Raw genomic sequence first — 24,494 nt, forward strand, 5'->3', positions numbered from 1 at the left:
AACCAAAACCAACAGCAGAAGTCATTGGGGATGGGATGACAAAGAGCCAAGAGTTGGGGTGGACATCTTGAAGTACATCTTTAGCTTCACAAAGATAGCAGTGATGAGGTGTGCCCATTGATGTAGGCAATAGAGGTGGCTCACCAAGCCCCGCCCCTGCCTAGGTGATGCCTAATGAAGTTGCCTTAGCCTGGGTAAGGGTTGGCCTTGCCAAATCTAATGAGGATAGCCCTCATCAACACTTGCCCATGCCCAGGTGAGGCCTGATGAGGCCACCCTAGCCTGGGCATTCGACCTTCCCACATCTGGCAAGGGGGACCTTGCTAGCGCTCGCCTCACCTAGGTGTAGCTTGGCAAAGCCAACCCTCGCCTATGGCTAGTGGCCAACGATTGGCCACCGACAAAAAGGAAAGGGGAAAAAGAAGAAGAAGAAAATTTCAAGGAAATTATTCAAAATTTTTTTTTTTTAAAATCCACAATAGTGTCGACCATGGCACATAAGATGACTAGCATCAACGTCAGTAATTTCCAGTCTAAATTGGCCAGATAGATTGAATTAGTATAAATATAAAAATGCTTATAATGAAATCAACACAATTAAATGTTTAAATTAAATTGGTACCAATACAATATATTTTAGATTTTTTTGGTATTTTTTCCATTCTTGGTTCACTTAATCTTGAAAATGCAACTTTTTGTGTTCAAATAATGAAATCTCATTCTGCCCCAAAGTTGATGTTATGTCTTTCAAATTGAAGGGGAAATGCGAGGACAGCAACTTCCACTCAAGGGCTAACTGATTGATTATATAAACAAAATTCATCGACAGCATAACCTTTCCTGCCATGTCATTAGTATAAATTAGATAGATCATGTGTACGCCTCCTCTGTTTTTCCTTCTTCCTCTTTTGCCCCTTGCTTCTAAAGCTAAATGATTGTTTCCGATGGTCGATTGAATAAAGAAATAGAAAATATGACGAGAGATGTCCAAGGGCCCATTTGTTCGCCCATCACCAGTACCCACCAGTTTGACATTTCATGAGGCTGCTTAGGAGCCCTTTTTTTTTTTTTTTTTTTTAATTTACATTCCCATATACATCGTACGAAGCTGGACTTTTAAAAAAATGAGTGATTGCCCTTCTCCAACCCTTACTGCTCAACCTAAGAGCGGACAGCTAATGCATTTCACTTATTGAACGGGATTCTGTGGTTGGCCTGTGACCCCTGGATACCCCATGGCCAACTCCCATAGTGTGATGGGCAGTGTGTGTACAAGGCTCAAGAACGAATTCGCCACCGTATGGCTGACTAGCGATTATTAGCAATTTCGGCTTTAGGGTTAATACGGTGCACAAGTTTTAAGGAAACCAAAAAAGAAATACTAACCTGTCTCAAAATTTTTAATCATGTGAATTAACCATCATTTCGTATTTCAATTCTGTCTCTACCAATCGTGCTAGGAATATAACCCTAATTTACTGTCTTTGGTTCGGTCGGAACCGTTGAAAACTCATTTCGTATTTTTGACGTCTCTAAGAAAGATTAGAGGCGACAACATGATGGATGGCACACTTCACGGAACATTGTTGAGGGAAGTCATTTGCATCGACAAGATATCATATCGTTTTCTTTTTAATATAATGGTAAGAAAAGAAAAGAGAATAGAGGTGAGTTGCCACTTACATCATGCCTTGGAAGGTCATGGCCTGCGAAATCGTTACATCACTCATGATTCGAACCCCAAGTGCACGGTTGTCTTAATGGAATCTACTCCTAACAGCTTTGATTAATCTTTCTTATTATAAAAGATCGTGATTGGATTCCATGCTGTTGTTAGAACTTGGCGATGGGTTGACTTATTCCACCAGATTTATGCTTTTTCTAGGTGACATGGGATTCCGTTATCATCGATTGAAAAGCATCGAATTATTGGAGATAGCGAGCCCCACTTCGATTCCCCTTTTTTTCTGGTTTGAGATTGAAAGGTAAGCTTTGCAGGAGTTGTGTGCTTGAGGGATGTTAGTCACACAGTCCTTGATGTCATCGGCTGGACTTAGTGCTGCCAAAGCTCACCAACCGTGCACGGATGTAGGAACCCCTCATCACTCGTCTTAATCCTATCAGCTGACTTCATCATAAGATGGTAACACATACACACCTAATCTTAGTGCTCTGCGCACCCCTCCCAGAGTTCCCTTAACCCAAACACAGGATGCAGGTCGTCTACCTCGACACATGCTTCACCATCTGCCGCGCCATGGGATCGTGTATTTGGTCAAAATGCCACTTAAACTGACAAGAAATTACCTGTTGTATAGTGGCATTTATTATGAAGGTGTGCTCTCTGGAATCCTCACTTTTGAAATTTCCTTTCATGTTAGATGTAAAGTACTCAAACCATAACAAACCGTTGTCACTAATTGACATCTATCTAGCTTCTAAACTATTTACTAAGCTCTACCACATGAATCTTGTCCGGATAGATTTAAAAACAGCATTAGATAATGAAGCGTCTCAAGTGGACGGTCTAACTTAGCCTGCGCAATTAACTATATAATTGGGAAAAAAAAAAGGCTCCATGATTCGTCAGCATAACGCACGCAATTGTGCTTCGTACAATTAAGAATTGACCGTGTTGAGTGACCAGAGATTTGGTTTTACTTGGACAACGACTTTCTTAAATGGGCGGCACGCAGAACACGTGAAAGCACGTGCCGCCGGGAATTAAAAAATCCGGGAAAAAATTCGATTTTGTATGGGGAAACGATAACCTTTCGAGCAATTGACTTGGTCCTACGACATCTCTATCTTGTGGCGTACATTATTGGTAGTCTAGACAATTCTTATGGCCAAAAAGGGGAATAAAAAAAAGAAGAGCTAGTCAACTTAAGAATTTACACCATTTTCAAATTAAATGCAGGGGCTCTCCATTCATGTTATCGTTTGTTTTATATTAGAAACAAAGAATCGGGAAAATTACCAAAGTTCTAAACCTTTTGTAATTTTATTAATTCAAATTGCTAATTTAATTCTAAATATTTTTTAATCTAATTTAATCGGAAACCTTTTGAATTATGCCAATCCAAATTTGACCAATTGACACTAACATGGCCAAATTCTTAATAATATTTTATTATTTATTTATTTATTTCCTTCGTCTTCTTCTTTTAACCTGTTGTTGAGACAAGGGCCGGCGAGGTTTGCTTGCCCCCGTTGACCACTGGCAAGGGCAAGCCTCACCCAGCCATGGCAAGGTCGAGCTTGTCGTCAATATGGCATGGTTGGACCTCACCATAGTTGGGCAAGGTCAAGCATCATTAGATCTAGCTCGGGTTTGCGAAGCCATCATGAGGTTGAGCTCGCCATCAATCTAGCAAGGCTTGACCTCACCATGGTCGGGCGAGGTCGAGCCTTGTCAAATTTGGCTTGGCCTCAGGGGCGAGCCTCGCCATTGGCTGGTGAGGTCAAGCCTCACTAGCCCTTGCCTTTGGCTGGTCGTCGAGCTCTGGTGATCATCTAGATGAAGAAGAAATGAGGAAAAAAAGGAAAAAAATTAATAAAATATATAAAAAGTTTGAAAAAAAATAAAATATTTTCAAAAAATTGGCCATTTCGGTGCCAACCAATCAAATTTGGCTAAATGGATTGAATTAGTATAATTACAAAAGGTTTATGACTAAATTAATAAAATTGCAAAATGTTTAGGACTTTTTGGGTAATTTTTGCAAAGAATCAAAACAAATGATAAATTATGGCTTGTGCTATTTCCACCCCCTTATTAGCTCCTTAACACCCTTTATCATATTAAATTGACTACATTGTCTTTGCAAGTCCCATTCTTGATTAAAAATTATTTTAAACCTTTTCTTCTTCTTTTTTCAATTTCACTAAAGAAAAACTTATCAACATCCCTTCCAAACAATTTTATTCACCATAGCTGTTTCATCCACACTCATTATATTTCAACTTTTCCTTCATATTTGTCTTCTCTTAAATTATCTCCATTATTATAATCTAAGCAAGTACTAATCATATATTGAAGTAAAGAAATGTTAGTTTTATCTGCAAATTGTTTATTTTATGTTTCCAAAGTATTTTCATGATTGTGAATTTTTTTTTTAATTTCTCAACTTTGATTTTTGGTACAAATTTATGAGAATTTACTCAAAAATTAAATATTGTGATTGATGTATGCATTATATACAATTTACTCAAAGGTTATCCCCTCACTTGTGCTTAATTTATTTTTTTAATAATATTTTTCCAATACAAAAAAAGAAACATACAGATAATTAACAAAATAATTAGTTTGTTTGATCATACACACAATAATAAGTTAACTATCTACCAAATAAATTATTTTTTGGAGAAGTAAACAAATTTTATTTCAAATGAGAGAGAAAAGGAAAAAAAAAAAAAGCGAAAAAGAAGGCTAATATTAGTCCTACATCAAGAGTGGGCCGCATATTTAACCTTAATTATTGTTGTTTGTTAGGAGCATAGTAATTTCATCTCTAATAAAATTGAAACAAAAGAAAAGAACATATAAAAGTTTAGAAATATTCTTAAATCAACAATAGGACTTGTAAGAGATAATATATTCATTTCAATGCTAATTAGGGCGTCAAGAGTTAATAAAAAGCTGAAAATAACGCGAGCCTAAATCAATTATCATAACTACTTGAAAACCACCTCTATCAGCCAGATATTTAGCTTTTTTATATATAAAAAATTGGCTTCAGGAATCTGGGCATTTCTTGGGCGCAATATATATATATATCTTTATATAATTTTTCGACAAATGACCCAGTGAAAACGAAAGTCACGAATTTCAATTGACAAGGTAGGAATTTTCTATATTCTTTAAAAGACGCAAACTGAGTATTGTGATAAAACATAACAGAACCCGTAGCGTAGGAATTTCTAAACAATTCTTGAAATACCAAAAAATAAAGTTGCAGAAAAGAAATGACGAGGAAATAACAAAAAGGATAAAAATAAAGCAGTAAAAGGCATAAAATAGAAAGGTGCTCCGAAACATTCCTAATTAATTAATTTTTAAGCCCCAAAGCAATTGCAAATGAGGGATCGTTTGGCCATGGTAGAGCGGTTGGAATGGACTTTTTAAATTAATATTAGGATCATCGTAACTCCACTCAGATTAAAATTTAGGTCATTTCATCACATGTTGCGTGAACTCGTCATTGACCTGCTCGTTGCATTTCTATTTGTCCGACCGCTCAAAAATCCTGCAGCAGTCGCGTCGACATTAACAAATAAAACTTGAGGCTCTAAGTTTATTTGGGCGCTGCATTTTGTGTACTCAACAAACACAGTTTTAAGTCCAAAAAAAAGAAAGAATTGGAGCATTACGAGAATCAATTGTTCCATGATCAATCTACGACTATCATATCCCCATACTATAACACTTTGTTCATCCTACCATTTAGTAGGGAGCGAGGTGAGATATAAAATTTTGTGTTGTCATTATGTGACTAATTGAATTTTTAGGATACATTCATTATAAGTCCTAAAACTTATAACGAAAGTACAATTAAAAAAATTATAAAAAAAAATGCAATCAAATCCTAAAATTTGCTAAATTTGTGCATTTAAATCTTAAAGTTAACACCTAACGTAAATGCTGACCTTGCGTTTTTAAATTAATTTTTATTTTTTTCATGTGGCATTTTTAATTTTTCACGTGGCTTTTTTATTTTTATTTCAATATTAAAAAAATAGATTTAAAAACTGAAAAGGAAAAGTTAAAATTTATTTAAAAAAACAAAATTGTATATAAAAAAAAAGGGCAGAGTTGCCAATGGATGCTTTTGTCGTCTCCACCCATCGCCGGATGGATTGGCGACGATTGTCGGCCTTGGGCAAGGGTGGCCGGCCCTTGGCCAACCAGGGAGAACCCTCCTTGGCCTTAGGCAAGAGTTAGCCACCCTTGCTAGGCTCGGGCTTAGGCACCTAGATTTGGGCATGTTGACCCACGTAGGAGGCTAGCAACCATCACTTGTCGCCCCTTCACCTAGATTTGGTGAGCCTTGCCAGCAACGAGCAAGGCCCCACGAGGTCTCACCTAGGGCGAGTGAGGCCTCGCTTTGATCAAGCAATGGTCACTTTTCCTTTTTAGTTTTCAAATATAATTTGAAAAATTGAAAAATAATATAATAATAATAATGCCACGTGGAAAATAAAAATTAATTTAAAAATAACATGTCAGTTTTTTTTCGTTAATCAATTGATAGGATTAATTTGAAAACTTGATTGCACAAATTTGACAAATTTTAAGACTTGATTATACTTCATAATATGTTTTATGACTTTTAATGAACATATATTTTAATTTTTAATAACAATTGACTATACACTCACTTTAGCATACATGAATATTTTGGCTTTGAATAATCATCTATTGATAAATTCTATTCTTACAATATCCAAGGGCACGAGAGCAAAGACCTCGATAGGTGGGATATATGAATGTAGTCAACAGAAACCGGTAAACGGTGAAGCAGAAGAAGAAGAAATAAAGATAAAGCAATTAACTAGCTGGTGTACATTTGGACAGAGAGTCAAACTGACACATTTTGGTACGACCATGCATTAATATTAAGGCTTCTGACTTCGATCCTGTCTTCAAACTCCTTCCCCAAGTAAAACTGCGGAACAAGTGAAACCTAACAGCTGTTGCCTCCTTGCACAAGCATTCTTTAAAACGCAACAAATTTTTTTTTTTTTGGGTTCTTTGAAAAACGCAACCATTCAAAAATAATAGATAAAACTACATGTACTTTCCATTTTCTTTGGCGGTATGTGTACTTTCATTTGGTGACCCTCAACTCTAAACCTTCTAAACTGTTCAAATAATTCCCATATTTTTTAAGAGATTGAAAAAAAAAAAAATTTACGGGCCAATGTTATCGAGTCATAATGTTGTGCCTCTATACTCTCTCCCTCTAAATTTTATTTCTTATGTTATCACTGTGATTTCTTCTTGGTGCTACAAGTGAACCCAAGAATGAAAAGTGACGTTTGACTTTTTTAAATAAGTATTTTGGAGTCTATTGAAAATCGCATCCTAACAAAAAAATTTGATAGAAGGGCTAAAAGCAAAAGTTTTCAAAAAGTTAAGGGATATTTTGAATCAAGTGAAACTTAGGGATGATTTCAAAATTTCAGCAAGAGAATAGGACCGGTGGTTCATTCTTATTGGCACTCAAATTGCAACCGTATTCATTGCCTAATCTAAAGAAGTTACAAATCAAACTAATTCGATAGTGATGAGATGAAACCAATGGCTGATTGATCAGTGAAAGGAAGGGGCCAATCATGTGCATCAATAATGGCAAGTGTTAAGCTCTATTTATTTTGTTAAAAATAAATAATTAAAAAAATCATTTGTATCACTTGAAATAATGTGTTAATAATTTTTTTATTATTAATAATAATTTATATCTAAACCCAATCGAGAATGAATAGGGCACACACAATCCTGAAGAGCTGGATCTTTTCATCTATATCTCCTTCCAGTCAAACGGAGTCGTTTGTTTACATTTATCGATCAAAAACTCGCTATTGTTTCTACAGAAAGATCTATGTCGCCGTCGATAAGTTCATTTCCTCGGTAGTTTCGAACTCAATCGTCAGGCTCTTGTACCTTTCTTGATTCACAATCTCGACTCCTGTACGATCGTCGATTTGAAAGGGAGCGATCCTTAAGTCGGTCGAAATAAGCTAGAAATGAGCTCAGCACCTTGTGGGCATTCGTGCCCTTCCTCGTATGATGTGCACGACGCTCTATTTGAAAATCAGTAGTTTTTGTATGAGGTTCAAAGTCAAAGAAACATGAGGACCAAGGCGTGGGCGGCTTCGGTCAGATCAGAAAAGGTGTGAAAAGGCTCCAAAGAAAAGATCAAATTAACGCCATCCATTCAGAAATTAAAAAACAACCGAAAGTTCATGAGGGAGTACTTTAGTTTCCAAATTAAAAAAAAATAAAAAAAAATAGAAATTTCTCCATTCAGGTGGAAAAGCTCCTTTCATCTGAATACGCGTAGACATAAAGGTTCCAATTTGTATCCTAACGCAGGAGTTATCAATGTATTTAAATGGTTGTACTTTTCTTAAAGATCCTGATGACATGTACCCGTCAAAGATGGAAAATATAGACGTAGTACTTATAATTAGGGCCTAATTCCCTACAAAGCCCCCAACATTAGGTCTTGTCTTGATTCCGCTCCAAACTATTTTTTATCTCCAAAAAACCTCTCTAACTTTAGGTCAAATCTTAATTAGTTCGAACCCTTTTTTGTCTTCCAATCCCAAATATGAGCCGAATTTTGTTTTGTCTAAAAAAAAATCAACTTTCAATCGATTCTCAAATCTACCCCATAATCTAGTCCTAATTTGACATGGCATTTTCACATCGATAACAATTCCAAATCAGTAAGTTGACATGGAAATTATCTCTAAAATGAAACCATTCTAGGATATAAAAATTAGGGACACTAACGCCGATTTGTGGACAAATGACTTATGGAGATAGATCTGAGAATTAACCTAAAGTTGCGAGTTTTTTCTTTAGACAAAATAAAGTTGGAGACAAATTTGAATTATACCTAAAGTTTTGGGTTTTTTTAGATAAAAAAAAGTTTTGGGTAGAATTGGAATTATACCTAAAGTTGGTGTTTTTTTAGGGAATTAGGACTTATAATGAGAGATATCCGATTATTTAGAGCTTGTAGCTTCATATTCTAGTAGATCTTACAATCAAATACCCTAAATATAGATTAGCATGCTACGGGACTAGGGTTTCTCGTTTTGAAGGAATTTGGCCTCCGAATATAGAGGTCTTGCACCGAAAGAAACATGTACCATTAAAGTCTCTCGTCACCAAGCCATCGTCCCACATATCCTGCTTCCTCTTTGATGAAAGTGAGTCACGCAAGTGAGTCGTTGCACATAAATTCAATGGCTACGCTATAGCCGTAGGAACATGGTACGTACCTCAATTATGAAGAAATGTCCTTTTTCACCACCGCCCCCCGGGCTAAGCTACCCTAGCAAGCAACAATAAATGGGGTTGTGGCTATAGATTCCTTACCGCAATGCGTGTGATGTGAACAAGAGCCTGAGAAAAAAAAAAAGCTTTGGCAAGTAGTAAAATGAATGGAGAGAGAGAGAGAGAGAGAGAAAATTAGGCCAATGCTTGAGTTGGGTAAGAAAAATGCAGCCGTAGCTTTTAGAAAGTGTTCACTCCCCTAGTCAAAGGTCGAGGGGCCTCCAAGGAGGGAACCCCTCTCTCTCTCTCTCTCTCTCGCTCGCTCTCTCAGTTCTGTCTACGCGCAAGGAATGGAGATGGATGGTGTCGGTACTCGTTTCTTGTGTTTTTCTAATCTTAGGCTAGGAGCCAACAATGTGGATTTGACCATTGGAGCATTAGCTGCCCTTATTGACAATTCCTCGCTCTTCTTTTTTGTGGGTCGGTCCCACTAAAGATCGTGTCCAAATGAATGAATATATCTTGTTGTCCTTTTGACGACATCTTATTTGATTGGGAAAAGGGTTTTTAATATAGTGATAATCACAATTTAGGAGGAGAAACTATTCAATTAGTCCTAAATTAATTGTACGGATATTAATTTAATCTTAAATTTTTCAATTTTGTCAATTTTAATCATAAACTTGACATGAAATTCTAATGTAAAGTTATTTTTATCAATTTTCGATAGAACTCGCTGATGTGACGATCTAGTTATTACTAGCAAATCTACATAGCACGCCATCATGTCTATGATTTTCTGTGAAAGTTGATTGAAATGATTATATTATAAATTTCTTCAAATGTTTATGATTAGATAGACATAATCTAAAAATTTAAAATTGAATTGACATCCATATGATAATTTTAGAATGGATAATTTCCCCCGATTTAGGAAGTAGTGAGTTATATGAAATTACTGATATCACGGGTCATTTGACGAATCAATTCTGTAATGCACCTTTTAGTAATTTTGATTAAAAGTGTGAAGATTCCTGATGTCTCCTTTAATGGCTGTCTTAGTCTAATTATGACCATTTAAAGCCGTCTCTCTCTCTCTCTCTCTCTCTCTCTCTCTCTCTCTCTCTCTATTGCAACTTGGATTCTATAACGAGTAGTGATGTTCACGTTATACAATTTATGGACCATTATTGGGTAATTATAAGATGATAAATGCAGCCATGCAACTTTTTGTTTATATTAGATAACATACTGCTAAGACTTTTTTTTTCCTTTTTTTAAAGAGAAAATGCATTCACATTGTATTGGCCAAAAGAAATTTTTTGAATTGCACGAGAGGGAAGAGATGAAGGTGGTCAGTGGGAATGCTAACTCAGTCGTGCATAATTTGAACTTTAATCATGCAGTTCATAACCAAGTCAATCAATCTCACGGTTGGTATCATGTGCTTTTAAGGCTTTATAAGCTTTACCAACCGATAATTGTTGAGATTGGATGAATTTGTGAAAAGTAGCTTTTTATTTTTATTTTTTTTATATCCTTTTATATATAGTATTTTGTTTTCAAATTCATTGCATCAGAAAAGTCAAGGTTTTTGACCCATGCTCTGATGTTGTGTAGGCTTTGACCAATTATTTTTATTTTGAAATTTAGCTCCTATGCATTTGCATCTCGACCTTTTCGTGAATTAGTCACCATCAATGAATTGTCGCCTCGTACGTAGTACTCTGAATAATGTAAGATGGTTGAATGCTTGAAATCTGAAATCCTTGCTAGCATATTAATTCAGATGAAGGTATTTCAAAAGAAAAAAGAAATTACATTTATATTCACAACCAGTGTAAGAAAAAATAATAATTACACGAGCCTGAGGAATCTTTTGTTAAATGCCCGTCTCCCCAAATTGCAAATAATTTCATGTCGACTAGTTAAAAATCCACCCAAAATATCGATATACACTTGTCTTTTTCAAATACCATCTACTTTCTAAAAGCTCAAAATGAAACTTAGAGCAACTCTTCATATAGAACTTCAGCCATAAAAATTATTTGTGTAATCCATCACCTGTCTTGCTTATTTCATGGGTAATTATTCATATAATTTTTTTTTAATTCCGCTTGCATACATTTTCCATCTTTCATATCGTGGTGATTAGCCTGATATTTTATGTGTTTGCAAGAATAGATTATTCAAATATGATCTATTGAATTATAAGATAATCATTTCTTGATGGGTATTTGATTATAAAGAGTTTCGAGAAATAACTAAGTTGGTATTGCCCCTCATTGCCAGTAGTAAATAATCAGGCAGAACTGTGGCAATCTGACAATTATGTCGGATTACAAAACAGATTAGTGACTAAGTACTTGGGCTCCACTAAGTTCGGTCGACAGGTACGTAAATCTCGACATCATCCGTCTGCACAACGCTTGGACATACTGCATCTTCTCCAATAAAATAATGGGCATGCACATTTATTTTTATTTTTATTTTTGATAATATTGTAAGGTACAAGCCACTTTTAACTACCCGATTGCATCATTTAAGACTTCAATCATCGAGATACTACCGCGAAAATAATTTCGTGGTGGAGAGAAAACCTGAAACGACCAGCTGCTACTCTCTCTACCCCCTTCCCCTTCTCGCTCTGTCTCTGTCTCTGTAATTAAAGACTGAAAATGATTAAAGAAATAAACAGAACAGGTCATCCCTTCCCTCGACAGATTTTTCAACTCTCTCCCTCATTTATATTCCCTCCTGGGTTTGCTCCCTTCTTCTCTCTTCTCCATGTTCTTGCCTCTCTCTCTCCCTCTCTCTCTCTGTGGACATCTTGATTTCTCAAATCTCTCTGCAGATCTTGGCCAAATCAAGAACTTGCTTCGACCCTCTTGATATCATCTTCAATCCACCAGTACCTCGATTTCTTTCCCATTCTTGAGTCATCATTGAGTGGATGTTATCGTTCTTGTCACACACACGAACGAAGAAAACTTTCTTGGTTTCTTGCTTTTGGTGTGGGACATGGATCTTGTGAACAAGGCCTCACTGATCCATGTCTCTGAGACCATCCCTCCTGCTGCAAGTGAGGCAACCACCTCGCTTGCTTACACTCCTCAGCACAACTCGGGCTCGGGCTTCCCAATCATGGCCATTGCCATCATAGGCATCGTCGCCACAGCCTTCTTGCTGGTCAGCTACTACATATTCGCCGTCAAGTGTTGCCTGAATTGGCACCGGATCGATCTCCTCAGCCGGTTCTCCCTCTCGCGGAGAGGCCGCCGCCCCGAAGACTCCTTATTGGTGTTCTCTCCAGCAATGATGGAGCCCCGGGGCCTTGACGACGCAGCTATCCGATCGATCCCGATACTCCAATTCAGGAACAGGGGATGCAAGAGCAGAGATTTTGGGGAGAGGAGCTTTTGTGAGTGTGCAGTCTGCTTGAATGAGTTCCAAGAAAATGAGAAGCTCAAGATCATCCCAAACTGCAGCCATGTGTTCCACATCGATTGCATTGACATTTGGCTTCAGAACAATGCCAATTGCCCGCTCTGCCGGACAAGCGTCTCTAGCGCAGCGGCGGCGGGGCTGCTGCCGCCCCTGCTCCGGCCTGAACGTATCATTGCGCCGAGCTCAACCCCGGAGGACACGAGCCCCTATGACGGTGGGGCGACTGTAGTTGGCGGGGACGAGGACTTTGTGGTGATTGAATTGGGAAGGCCAGAGGATGCAGGTCCTGAGGGGCAGAGCCAGAACCAGAGGCTGTGGACGGGGCATGAGAGAACGCAATCTGCCGGGTCACCATCATCACCAACTCGGGCCATTAGCCCATCGCTTGGGAAGTTGGAAAAGAGTGGATTGACCAAGAAAGGGAGGGCAAGGAAGCTGCACAAGATGACGAGCATGGGCGATGAGTTCATTGACATTAGGGAGAGGGACGATGAGTTCCTGGTTCAGCCAATTAGGAGGTCAATCTCGATGGACTCATCTGCTGATAGACAGTTATTTTTGGCAGTCCAAGAGATATTGAAGCAGAAGAGAGAGGAGGCGGTCAGGTTCAGTGAAGTTAATGACTTTAGTCCTCAAAACCAAGAAGGTTGCAGCAACAGCAACAGAGCGAGGAGGACATTCTTTTCTTTTGGGCATGGTAGGGTCTCAAGAAGTGCAGTTCAGCCGGTTTGCTTGGAACCTTAGGAAAGAGGGAAACAAACTTCTTCCCCCTTTTTGTCAATTTTTTTTTTCCTTTAGAAATTTCAGGTTATTTGATCATAAGTTCCTTTTTTTTTCTTTTGTTCACATGTACCAAAAAGTATAGGACTTTATTAGAATTTTTTTACTGGGATTCAAAATGTGAAAGGCTAGCTGGATTTAATTTATGGGTTAGTGGTGCCATAACATCATTTTGGTGGAACCACTAAATCTGATTTAAGCATTATTTTTCATGTCCATGCTTCTTTATTTAGCATATTCAGAAAATAATTGCATGTCTGGTTGTTGAAATAGAAGGGTGAAGGGACCAAGAAAGAAAGAGAACAAAAATATTTGGTAGAATGGGGGAGAGGGTGGGGGTCCATTTTTAGCTGCCTCTTTCATGGGAAGAAATGGAGAGGCCCCTTTTCTATTTGCAATAATCACGTATCCACCAACCCAAATTTGTCAACAACTAAGAATGTTGGTGAAAGAAGGCCGGCATTCTATTACTTTATTGTTAATAAATTTTTCGATCCTCAATGCCGGAATCACTTTAGTTCCAGCACATGAAAGCACGAGAGAAAATTAAATGTGTTGGGTAGGTACCACGTCTCAAAGTTTTGTACCAAATTTGGGAGGTTAAATGAAAGGATCCGTAGACAATAAATAATCACCAATTGATCATCACACTTGGTATACAGTACAGCATCTCTAGTAGGTGTATGGTTTAAGAATGGAATGGACTCCTAGCTGATCGACAAGAGTTGGGAGGTGGTCAAAAAGGTTCAAACAAGATGTTACTCCTAATGGACTTTTAAGATGACAAAAGGATAGGAACTTAGTGAATCATAAATAAAAAAAGGTTGAGTTTTGTCCTCCAATATGGACTGACATGTTTGGAGAAGTTTATACAATTCCAAGTTTTGAATAGATAGACGAGACCAGTGAAAGGATTTGCAAGTAGAAATGATTCTCAAATTATCATCAATCGGAGTATTCTTTTTAAAGGACTTCGCCTGTGCAGAATAAATCAGATTGTTATTATGCGTTAAGTGATAAGATGACTAGAAGTCTTGCGATTTCATTTTGGAAGGCCCAATCTTTCAGGTGTAAGTCACAAAGAAATTAATGAGCGAGTCTTCTAATCACGACATGGATCGCCTGCTCATTAACGAGGTAAAGAGGAAGATTTGCTTTCATATCAAAAGTACCAATAGATCAGAACATTAAAATAAAGAATAAGTGCACTAAAAATCCTAAATTAGTGAAAGATCATCAATTCTTCATACGGTAAGACAATATAATTCAGTTATAAAACTTATTGTAAGCCGAAAAAATATTAAAACATGAAATGCAATCAAGTACTTCCACTAGTTTTGTCAATTGTAATTAAAAAATCGAATTTTTTTAGGACATGTAAGTAAAAAAAAAAAAAATTGGAGAGAGAGAGAGCGAGCAATGAGAGTAGACAGGATAGGAGCGGCGATGATCGACCTGCCTTGCCAAATTCACACAAGGATGGCATCCATCGTTTTGATTAGGTGAAGATGTACTTACCCTCATCCTTACATTTCGCCCACGCCTGGTGGTGAGATGATGGCATTACTTGACCGGAAAATGATCAAAATAGTCCATCTATTATATTTTTTATAATTTTTTTTTTTGGTCATTCAATCATTTTTGTAAATCTTTTTCTAACTAGTTAATTCAATTTAAACTTTTTGTAATTATAATGTTTTATTATTCATTATTTCTTTCTTCTTTCTTCTTCTTCTTCTTCGGTGGTTGGCCAAGGCTATTTGAGTTGGATAGACTGCCATTGTGATCAATATAATTATAAAAGATGGTTTATTGCCAATGGCTGGTGAGATTGACCTCGTTAAAAAAAAGAAGAAGAAAGAAAAGTAAAAATTCAAAAAAATAAAAAATTAAAAAATGAAATGTCAGGTGTATCTACGTCAATGCTGTTTTGATAGATTTTCCCATTGCTTGCCACTACCTCATGAGGGTCAATAGACCTTCTATGTACGTAAAAATGGTTGCTCAATTTCATGCGAAGGTGCCAAGAGGTGGTGCCACCATTTGCGCAAGGGCTGTTCACGCGACGGGCCAGGCAAGGGTTGCCCACCCTTGCCCCCCATGACCCCTACAAGGATTGCTTATGGCCCTCCTTGACCGCTTACTCCATGGTCTCTTAGGGCAAGTTTGGTTTAACTTTGCAAATGATTTTCGGGTGTAATGCAAATGTTGAAATCCAAAACCTTTTAGAGAAATGCAAATTGTGTTTGGCAAAATTTCTTTGCAAATGGAATTTAGATTCAACTAGTGTTTAACAAAAAAAAAAAAAAAAACTTTTGCAATGGGCTTTGACTATATTTTTTTATATTTTTTCATTAAAAAAACTCAAGCCCTTTGCCAAAGCCGACGAAGGGCTATAGTCGCTAATGAGGCAAATATAGCTTTGGAAACTATTAGCTGAGGTTGCCTAACCTCGGGTGACCTCCTGTGAGGTTGCACACCCAAGCAAGGGCTACCTGAGACCACACAACCTCGGTTGACCCTCAACAAGGATCACATGACCCAGGTGGTGCCAAATGTAGGTGGTTGCCACCTAGGTTGTGTGAGACCTAGATAAAGGCTGCTTGAGGTCATAGGATTTCGGCTACCTAAGGTTGTGCGACACAAAAAATCACCGCTTGGGTCACAAGAGACCTAGACCCTCGATCGAGGTTGCAAGCTTAGGTCACACAACCCTCGCCAACCCCTTCGTTGGCCACTTGCTAGCCCTTTGTTAGCCAAATCTATTTTCGCTAGCCACCCTTGTGTGAAAGAAAATGAAACATTACAAAGAGAGGCAAAACCAGAAAACTAAAGAATTGGTAAGAGTAGTTTTGGAAGGGAAAATAACATTTTTAATCCTAAAATCATCATTCTACAAATGTTACTTCTGAATGCTCAATGGAAGTAGCATTAAGTGGCATTGGGCTTTCAACATTTTTAATGCCAACATTTAGTCAAAAGTTATTTTAAAATGCTTGCCAAATGCTCCGGCATTTCCTCAAGAGATTTTAGAGGCTGAAAACTCTTGGCGTAAGCCAAACCAAACACACCATTACTCTCTCTAAAGCTTTCAATTTTTTTTTTTTTATAGTGTTTTTCTTACGTGGAATCCACTTGAAATCACTTCAATACTCATTGTGCCTTGATATTTGAATAAAATAAAAAAAAAAGCCATGTAAATTCTTTTCTATCACTCATAGTAGACGGGAGTTGACGGCATTACTTCCTTGCAAATTTTTGGATAAATATTATAACTTGATTACATTATTTGAAAATTTTATAATTTAACTACATTTTTATCATAAATTTTAAAATTTTAATGCAATTATCTTTCAAAGATAATTGGCCCATCGACATAAGAAGCTGTATTTTGTTCTTTTTGAAGGGACGCGTGTTTGGTTTAGCATTCCCAAGGGGCTTTCAACCTCAAAGCTCCTTGGAGAAATGTTGACTATTTGACAACCACTTTAAAGTAGCTTTCAAGTGAAAACCAGCGTTGAGAAGGCTGAAAGCCCAATGCTAGTAGGGATTAGCTTTGAACTTTCGGTATTTAGCCAAATGCTAAAATTTATTTTTTATTTTTCCAAAACTATCATAACTCATTCTTCAAATTTCTAATTTTGCCTTCATTATTATTTTTAAATGCCAAAATAATGCTAAAAAAATCAAATTTATATAAATGCTAAAAAAATTAAATATATTTTGGTATTTTTAAAAAAATATTTATATATTTGATTTTTTTAGCATTATTGTCAAATTTTATATTTAAAAAGTTGCATACATTTTTTTTCAATTTTAAATAAATAAAAATTAGAAAATTCTAATGAAGGGTTTGGTCTTTTTAAAAAAAATTATATATATGTATTTGATTTTTAGCATTATTTTCAAATTTATATTTAAAAAGTTACATACATTACTTGTTTCAATTTTAAACAGATAAAAATTAAAAATTCGACGAAAGGATTTGTTTTTAATCATATATATATATATATATATATGTATTTTATTTTTAGCATTATTTCAGAATTGATATTTATTTTTTAGCATTATTGTCAAAATTGATATCTATTTTTCAGCATTATTGTCAAAATTTATATTTTAAAAGTTGCATACATTATTTTTTAAATTTTAAACAAATAAAAATTAAAAAATTCCGATGAAGGGTTTGGTCTTTTTAAATATATATATATATATATATATATATATATGTTTAGTTTTTTTAGCATTATTGTCAAAATTTATATTTAAAAAGTTGCATTTTTTTTCAATTTTAAGCAAATAAAAATTAAAAAATTCTGATGAAGGGTTTTGTCTTTCTAATGTGTGTGTATCTATATATATATATATATATAATTTTTTTAGTATTATTGTCAATTTATATTTAAAAAGTTGCATACATTATTTTTTTTCAATTTAAACAAATGAAATTTAGAAAAAACTAATATTAATCGCTCAAAGGGCTTTTCAAATGTGTTTTCTACCAAATGACATTTCTCTCAAAGTTGCTTTTCAAAGCATAATTTACCAAACAATCTTTGTATTACCTAAAGTCTTTTAGGCTAAACTGCTTTGTATTTCCTCAATGAGCTTTCAAAATGTGAACCAAACACACCCGTACAAGGACAAGGAAAGTATTTCTTCCTCTCAAGGTCAATGGACTCTCGCCAGCCAAGTTGCTTTAAATCGAGTTAGGACTTTGGTTTGCATTCTCATCACCATTAAAAGGCTCATGTATATAATTCTTCCCGTTTAAGTGAGAATGATATTAAGGCCCTAAGTTCACGTGGGAAGGCATTTAAATTTCGGTGGGAAGACCAAGACTTCATATCCGCACGACACGTACACATTCAAATAGAGATATAACTCCCCTATCCTATTCTATAAATAGATATTGCATGCACGCTTCATTGTTTCGACCAAAAAAATTATTTGCATTGTGGGCGCTATGGTATGGCAGACTTTATTTGGTCTCTGAAACAATTATGTATCACTTTCGTTGGCACTTGGCAGGGCGGAGACAGCCAATAATTTCTTTCACGATCTAAAATTTGGACAAGTTGTCGAGATGTGCACGGCTAATAGCAATTTTCTTGTCGATAACAAAATATACAAAACCATATGACCTGCCATTCCCATGCTTCTTTCTCTCTCTTTTGTTAAGACTACCTATGAAATACCTTACAAACCTCATTAAGCATATGTACGGCTGTTTCGTTAGAAATAACTTCATGTGACGAAATATTTTTCACAAAAATTGAATCTTCGATTTTTGTTGAATCGGTTTGTGTGGCAATTCGGACAAGAAGTGTTGAGTGTGACCAAAACAAGAACTAGTGCTGATTAGTCTAAAGGAAAGTTAGTATGGGAACTAGATAGTTAAATTGATGAATTGAAAGAAACATTATTTGTGTTGATGATTTTACAAAGGGTACAATGTGACTATTCAAAGCATATAATCGACGGTTAAATATGGTTATTAAATTTAAAAAGATAATTTTCTAGTCCTATCTTCAAAACAAATAACTTCCTTATCCTATTTGCAATAATAAGAAGTTACAACAATACTTATCTACAACTCTTTACCAAAAAAAAATACTTATCTACAAGAAGTTACAGAAAATAGCCGTAATAAATATAACTATCCAGCACTTACGTATTAGCTTGGATTACCAACTGTCAATACTTTTCAAGTTGTCAATGGTTTTTTTTTTCTCCGATGAATTCAGCTGTTCACTGAACTTTGATATTATGGACTAAGTCCGTCACTTGTCGAATATAACAAAAATTTGGTCATTTTTTTTGTGTCAACATATGCCCAATTTAAAATTTGAATGATTTATCGATCATTTGTTTCTATCAAATAAGATAATTAAATAGTTATAACCAAAAGTTAGTCATCTGATTCTGTCTTTAAGTAATTACTCATACTAAACATTCTTGTTGCTAATTGAAATAAATCAGCAACATATTGGGCTTTTGAATCTTTCTTTAAGATTAAATTTCAACCCATTAAAAGTCAAATCCGTGAACATTTTTTTCGAGAGTAAAAGAAGGCATCCAAATCTAGATTTCTTGAATCGCATAACAAAGTGATCGACCGGCTCATTATTATAGAGTCTAGTCGAATTAATAATTGATACCTCAGCTATCGTTTGATAATATTGAGAATTGTCCTTCTATCTTTGCTTACTTTCCAACATAATTAGGTGATAGGTTAGGGCTTGTATGATAATGTTTATGTTTCTCCCGATTTTTGTTCTTTTGTTCCCCGGAATAGAAAAAAAAGAACAAAATTCGTTTGATATGCCAACTTATTTTTCTATTTTTTGGAATAGAAAAATAGCCGGGAAATAAATTTGAAACAAAAACAAGAAACAAAAAAAGTAATTTTTTTCCTATGAATAATTTCTAAAAATAAACCATTTTTTTCTTTTCTATTTTTCTTTTGTTCTTCTTATTTGATGCGGCCATCGCTGGCCGCCTGTTGGTCGTTGACCATTGTCGCCACCGCCCGACTACAGGCAACCATTGTCACCGCCACCAAACCGCCAACCGTTGTGGCCACCTGCACACGATGGACACTCACAGCCCATCGGTTGCCGTTGCAGGCTGACGACCGCCACCGACTGTCATTGCCTCCACCCGATTGCCAGCTACTGATGCCTGCCGCTGCAAGATCGCCGCTTGCAACCCACCGGCGGCGGCGGTCGGCGGTGATGGTCGATGGGCTGTGAGCGGCAATCATGCAGCGGCGATCGACGGTTGGCAGTTAGCGTTTGGCCGTTCGTGAGCAAGAAGAAAAAATGAATAAATGCAATTGTACCAAACACATTTCTATTCATTTTTATTCCAAAAATATAAATTTTGTATAGTTATCAAATGCATTATTTTACTCATAAATTTTTCCAAGGAGTAGAAGTAAAAAAACTATTTCTAAAAAGGAAGTTGTTCGCCGGAGTAGAATCGTTATCATGTATGCCCTTAATGTACCAAGTGAAAGCAATTTTCAACACAAAAAAAAAAAAGTCTTAAAAACTCATCCATCTCTACTTCTCTACACTGGGTTATAAATCGACTAATGTGTTCAATAGTCAATTGTTTATCTTTGTCAGTAAAAATGGCAAAATAAGGGGTTTTGAAGCCTCTTGAAAAAGACTAATTATCAACCCATTTAAGAGATGGTTTCCTATAAATAGGAATGCTTATAACCCTGGACTAATCCCAATAGTTGCCGAACTTCTTTGACAATCTTAGCTGGGTTTAATTGTGGATTGGTTGGCCATCTTGCATCTAGGCCGTGATGCTGGTCTTTTCGGATTATCTAGTTAATTGGCACGTGAAGCCTTATAGGTATATTCGCTCGATTGAGTGACATAGGTACAACAATTGGCCTTATATTTTCAGCATTTGGCATTGGTCCATTTTATCAACCTTTTTGGTTAATCAAATTGGTTTTTATTTTGAATATTTTGACCAACATCAATAAATGGAGAGAGATTAGGAAGGTACCATATTACTACTATTAGATTAATGTTTCGAGTTTGAATTCGGATAACGATTTGTTAAACTAAATTTGTCGATAAAGATTTCCCAAGTATATTTCAAATTAGATGAAGAAGCCCTTATTTTCTTGGATTCCTTAAAGCTGCAAAATGAGGAAATAATTAAAAAAAGGAATTTTCCCCTTTGGAGGGAAGCTGTCGAAGCCCCTTGCACGTAGAGAAGAAATAAAAGATAAAAGGAAAAAGGAAGGCTTCACCTTTATCTGCAGCATCCCTATGCACGTGAAAATCAAAAGGAGGTGGGCCTAAAGTCAAAAGTTTGACCATGGGCACACACACACCAATGTCTATAGCAAAGAAAGAAGACAAAATGTGGTGGGCCCAGGTCAAACTTTGACCTGGGCACATGTATTAAAACATAAAGATTACTCAGGTTTTTTCTTGCCTTCAATGAGTTGCTGTTGAAACCCTACGTGCCGCACAATGTCAAGTGAAGCCACCCATGCGATCAAGAAAATAAGTTCTTGTTTTCGGCGTTTTGCTTTGAGCTTGAATGCGCGGTAATTTTGTGCCATGAGTTTATACCCAAGTGAGTTGTTTATTTATAAACACTTTAGGTTTTAGGTTATATCTGGATGTGGGAAATACTAGAGCGTGTGAGTGATTGTAAACTTTGATTCTCCGATTATAGTGGATTATTTGCTGTTGGCTCTCCCCATAAATGTAGGTATCGATACTCAAACCGAACTACGTAAATTTCCGGTGTCCTTATTATTTCTTGTTTATTTTTTGGTGATTTCACGTTAACGTAAATTGTAAGATTCTGTCATTTTCGTGTATTATATTCCAACAATTGGTATCAGAGCTTGAGATTGAATTTCTTGATTGTGATTTGGAGTTTTTGCTTGTTTGATTATTATCTGAAAATTCTGTTATTGCAATTATGTCTGAGAGAAAATCTAAAATTGAGAAATTTAACTAGAGCAACAACTTTGTGTTATAGAGCAGCAAGATGTGGGCTTTATTGACAACACAAGATTTGGCCAAGGCATTGGATGGTGAAGAAGAGTTGTCGATTATAATGAAAGTCTTAAAATGGTAGAGCTAATGGAAAGAGCAAAGAGCACAATCTTGTTAAATTTCTCGGATGAAGCTTTAATAGAGGTTGCTAAGAAGAAGGATGCTGCAGCATTATGGGCAAAACTTCAAGCACTTTATGTGAAGAAATGTTTGAACAATCGCTTGTATATGTTGAAGAAGATGTTTCAATTTAAATATACTAAAGGTATGTCTATCAGAACCCACCTAAATGAATTTAATAAACTTATGTTGAATCTGAAGAACGTTAGTAAGATACTTGATGATGAAGAACATGACATGATGTTGTTAGCCTTTTTACCAGAGTCATAGAGCACTTTACTGATTCACTATTGCAGGGACGTACTATAATTATCTCAGAAGAGGTAAAGTTCGCCTTATTCTTTAAGGAGTGGTAGAGAAAGTTTCGAGATGATAGTCTGGCGTAAGGAGTAGCGCAAGAATTGACAATACGAGGTAAAGAACAACATCGAGGGCCTAGTAGTAGCAGAGGTAAAAGTATATCGAAATCACACCATAGAAAGTCCAAGGGACACGTGAAGTGCTTTGAGTGTCACAAGGAGGGGCACATTAGGAGAGATTGTCCAAAGCGGGGGAATAAATTTGATAGGCAGAATGCCACAAGCAATGTGACAAATGTTGCCGAGGGGAGCAATGGTGATGCAGAAGCTGTTTTATGTGTGACTACTACTTCGTTAGGAGACGAATGGGTGCTAGATTCGGGGTGTTCTTATCATATAATGCCTCATAAGAACTTATTTACTACTTACCAGACTGCAGATGGTGGTAGGGTTTTTTTTTGGGAATAATGCAGTCTATAAGGCTATGGGGATAGGGACAATTCAGATTCGGATGCACAATGAGGTAGTGTGCACATTGACAAATGTGAGGCATGTACCAAAGCTAAAAAAAGAACCTTATTTCTCTAGGGACACTCGATGACATCGGGAATAGGCACACCGTTGAAGGTGGAGTATTGAAGATCTCTCAAGGTGTCATGACAATAATGAAGATGAAGAAAGTGAATACTCTCTATCATCTATTAGGAGAGACCGTGACTGAACCGCTGCAATTTCATCAAGTGAGTCAGACTCTAACTTGACTCAATTATGGCATATGCATTTAGGGCACATGAGCGAGGCATGTATGACAATGCTGAGTGAAACGGGGTTGTTGAAGGGTTAAAAGACAGGGAAGTTGGACTTACGTGAGCATTGTATCTTTGGGAAGCAGCACCGAGTTAAGTTTATTACAGCTATTCATTCGACCAAACAACCAGTTGAATATATTCATTTAGACTTCTGGGGCTCGTCTTCGGGTTCCTTCGAAAGGAGGTGCCCGATATATGTTGACATTTATCAACGATTATTCGAGGAAGGTATGGGTATATTTTCTGAAACACAAATATGATATGTTTGATCGGTTCAAGAAATTTAAGGCATTGATTGAGAAGCAGTCAGATAAACAAATTAAGTGCCTGATAACCGATAATGGCATGGAGTTCTGTGGTAAAGATTTTATCAAGTTCTACGAGAAAGAAGGTATTGTAAGACACTACACAATACTTGGGACACCACAACAGAATGGCGTGATAGAACGGAAGAACAAAACTTTACTTAAGTGAGCTCAATGCATGCTTTCGCATGCAGGACTTGGTAAGGAATTTTGGGTCGAAGCAATGAACATGGCATGTTACCTGGTTAATCGATCTCTATCGTCTACTATCGAGTGGAAGACTCTTGAGGAAGTATGATTAGGGAAATTTGTTGATTATTCTGGATTATGTATATTCGGATGTCTTGCATATGCTCATGCGAGTGATGGTAAGCTTGAGCCAAAGGCGAAGAAGTGCATATTTCTCGGTTATGCACATGGGGTGAAAGGCTACCGGTTGTGGCGCACCGATTCCAAATCACTCACTTTTATAATAAGCAAAGATGTGATTTTCAACGAGACTGCAATACTTCAACAGAGGAGTTCTAAGACATAACCAATAAAGAAAACAGATCATGGTGTCATTAGTGAGGTAAAGCTTCAAGTGGAGACTGCAAATGAAGCCGTAGTTCCTGAAGTTGGTGATAGTGAACAACTAGCAAAGCCGCAACACACTATAGCCACGGATAAACAGAGAAGGCAAATTAAATCATCGGTACATTATGGTTATCATATATTGCTTATGCATTAACTGTAGATGATGAGGTGGAGACAGATGAGCTTTTCGTTTTACTTTGAGGCAATGGCTAGTTCGAAGTCATCACAATGGCTAAGGGCTATGAGTGAAGAGATGGAATCACTTCATCAAATCAAACATGAGAGTTGGTCAAAGTACCCAAGAACCAAAAGATTGTCGGAAATAAATGGGTCTTCAAACAAAAAGGGACATTCCCGATATTGAGGCAGCGAGATATAAGGCAAGACTTGTGGTGAAGGGATATACACAACGTGAGGGTATTGACTACAATGAGGTGTTTTTCTGTGGTAAGATATACTTCTATTCGTGTTTTATTTGCCTTAATTGCTTCTAAGATCTCAAGTTAGAGAAATTAGATGTGAAAACTGTATTTCTTCATGGTGAGTTGGAGGAGCGAATTTACATGAGGCAACCAGAGGGATTTGCTATTTCAGGTAAGGAAGAC

The 24,494-nt window shown here is 36.5% G+C and overlaps 1 protein-coding gene across 1 annotated transcript; it reads left to right on the plus strand.

The window, feature by feature from the left end:
* The first annotated feature begins 11,612 nt into the window (after positions 1 to 11,612).
* On the plus strand, positions 11,613 to 13,453 carry LOC104414524 (RING-H2 finger protein ATL16). Its single transcript, XM_010025671.3, has one exon. It carries the CDS (start codon positions 12,032 to 12,034, stop codon positions 13,199 to 13,201), a length of 1,170 nt encoding a protein of 389 aa, XP_010023973.2. The 5' UTR covers positions 11,613 to 12,031; the 3' UTR covers positions 13,202 to 13,453.
* The last annotated feature ends 11,041 nt before the right edge of the window (positions 13,454 to 24,494 follow it).

Source organism: Eucalyptus grandis, chromosome 8 (genome assembly GCF_016545825.1).
Source record: "Eucalyptus grandis isolate ANBG69807.140 chromosome 8, ASM1654582v1, whole genome shotgun sequence".
Taxonomy (NCBI): Eukaryota; Viridiplantae; Streptophyta; class Magnoliopsida; order Myrtales; family Myrtaceae; genus Eucalyptus; species Eucalyptus grandis.

Excerpts from the sequence above, each read along its gene's own strand:
- LOC104414524 (XM_010025671.3), top strand. The coding sequence starts at position 12,032 with ATGGATCTTGTGAACAAGGCCTCACTGATCCATGTCTCTGAGACCATC.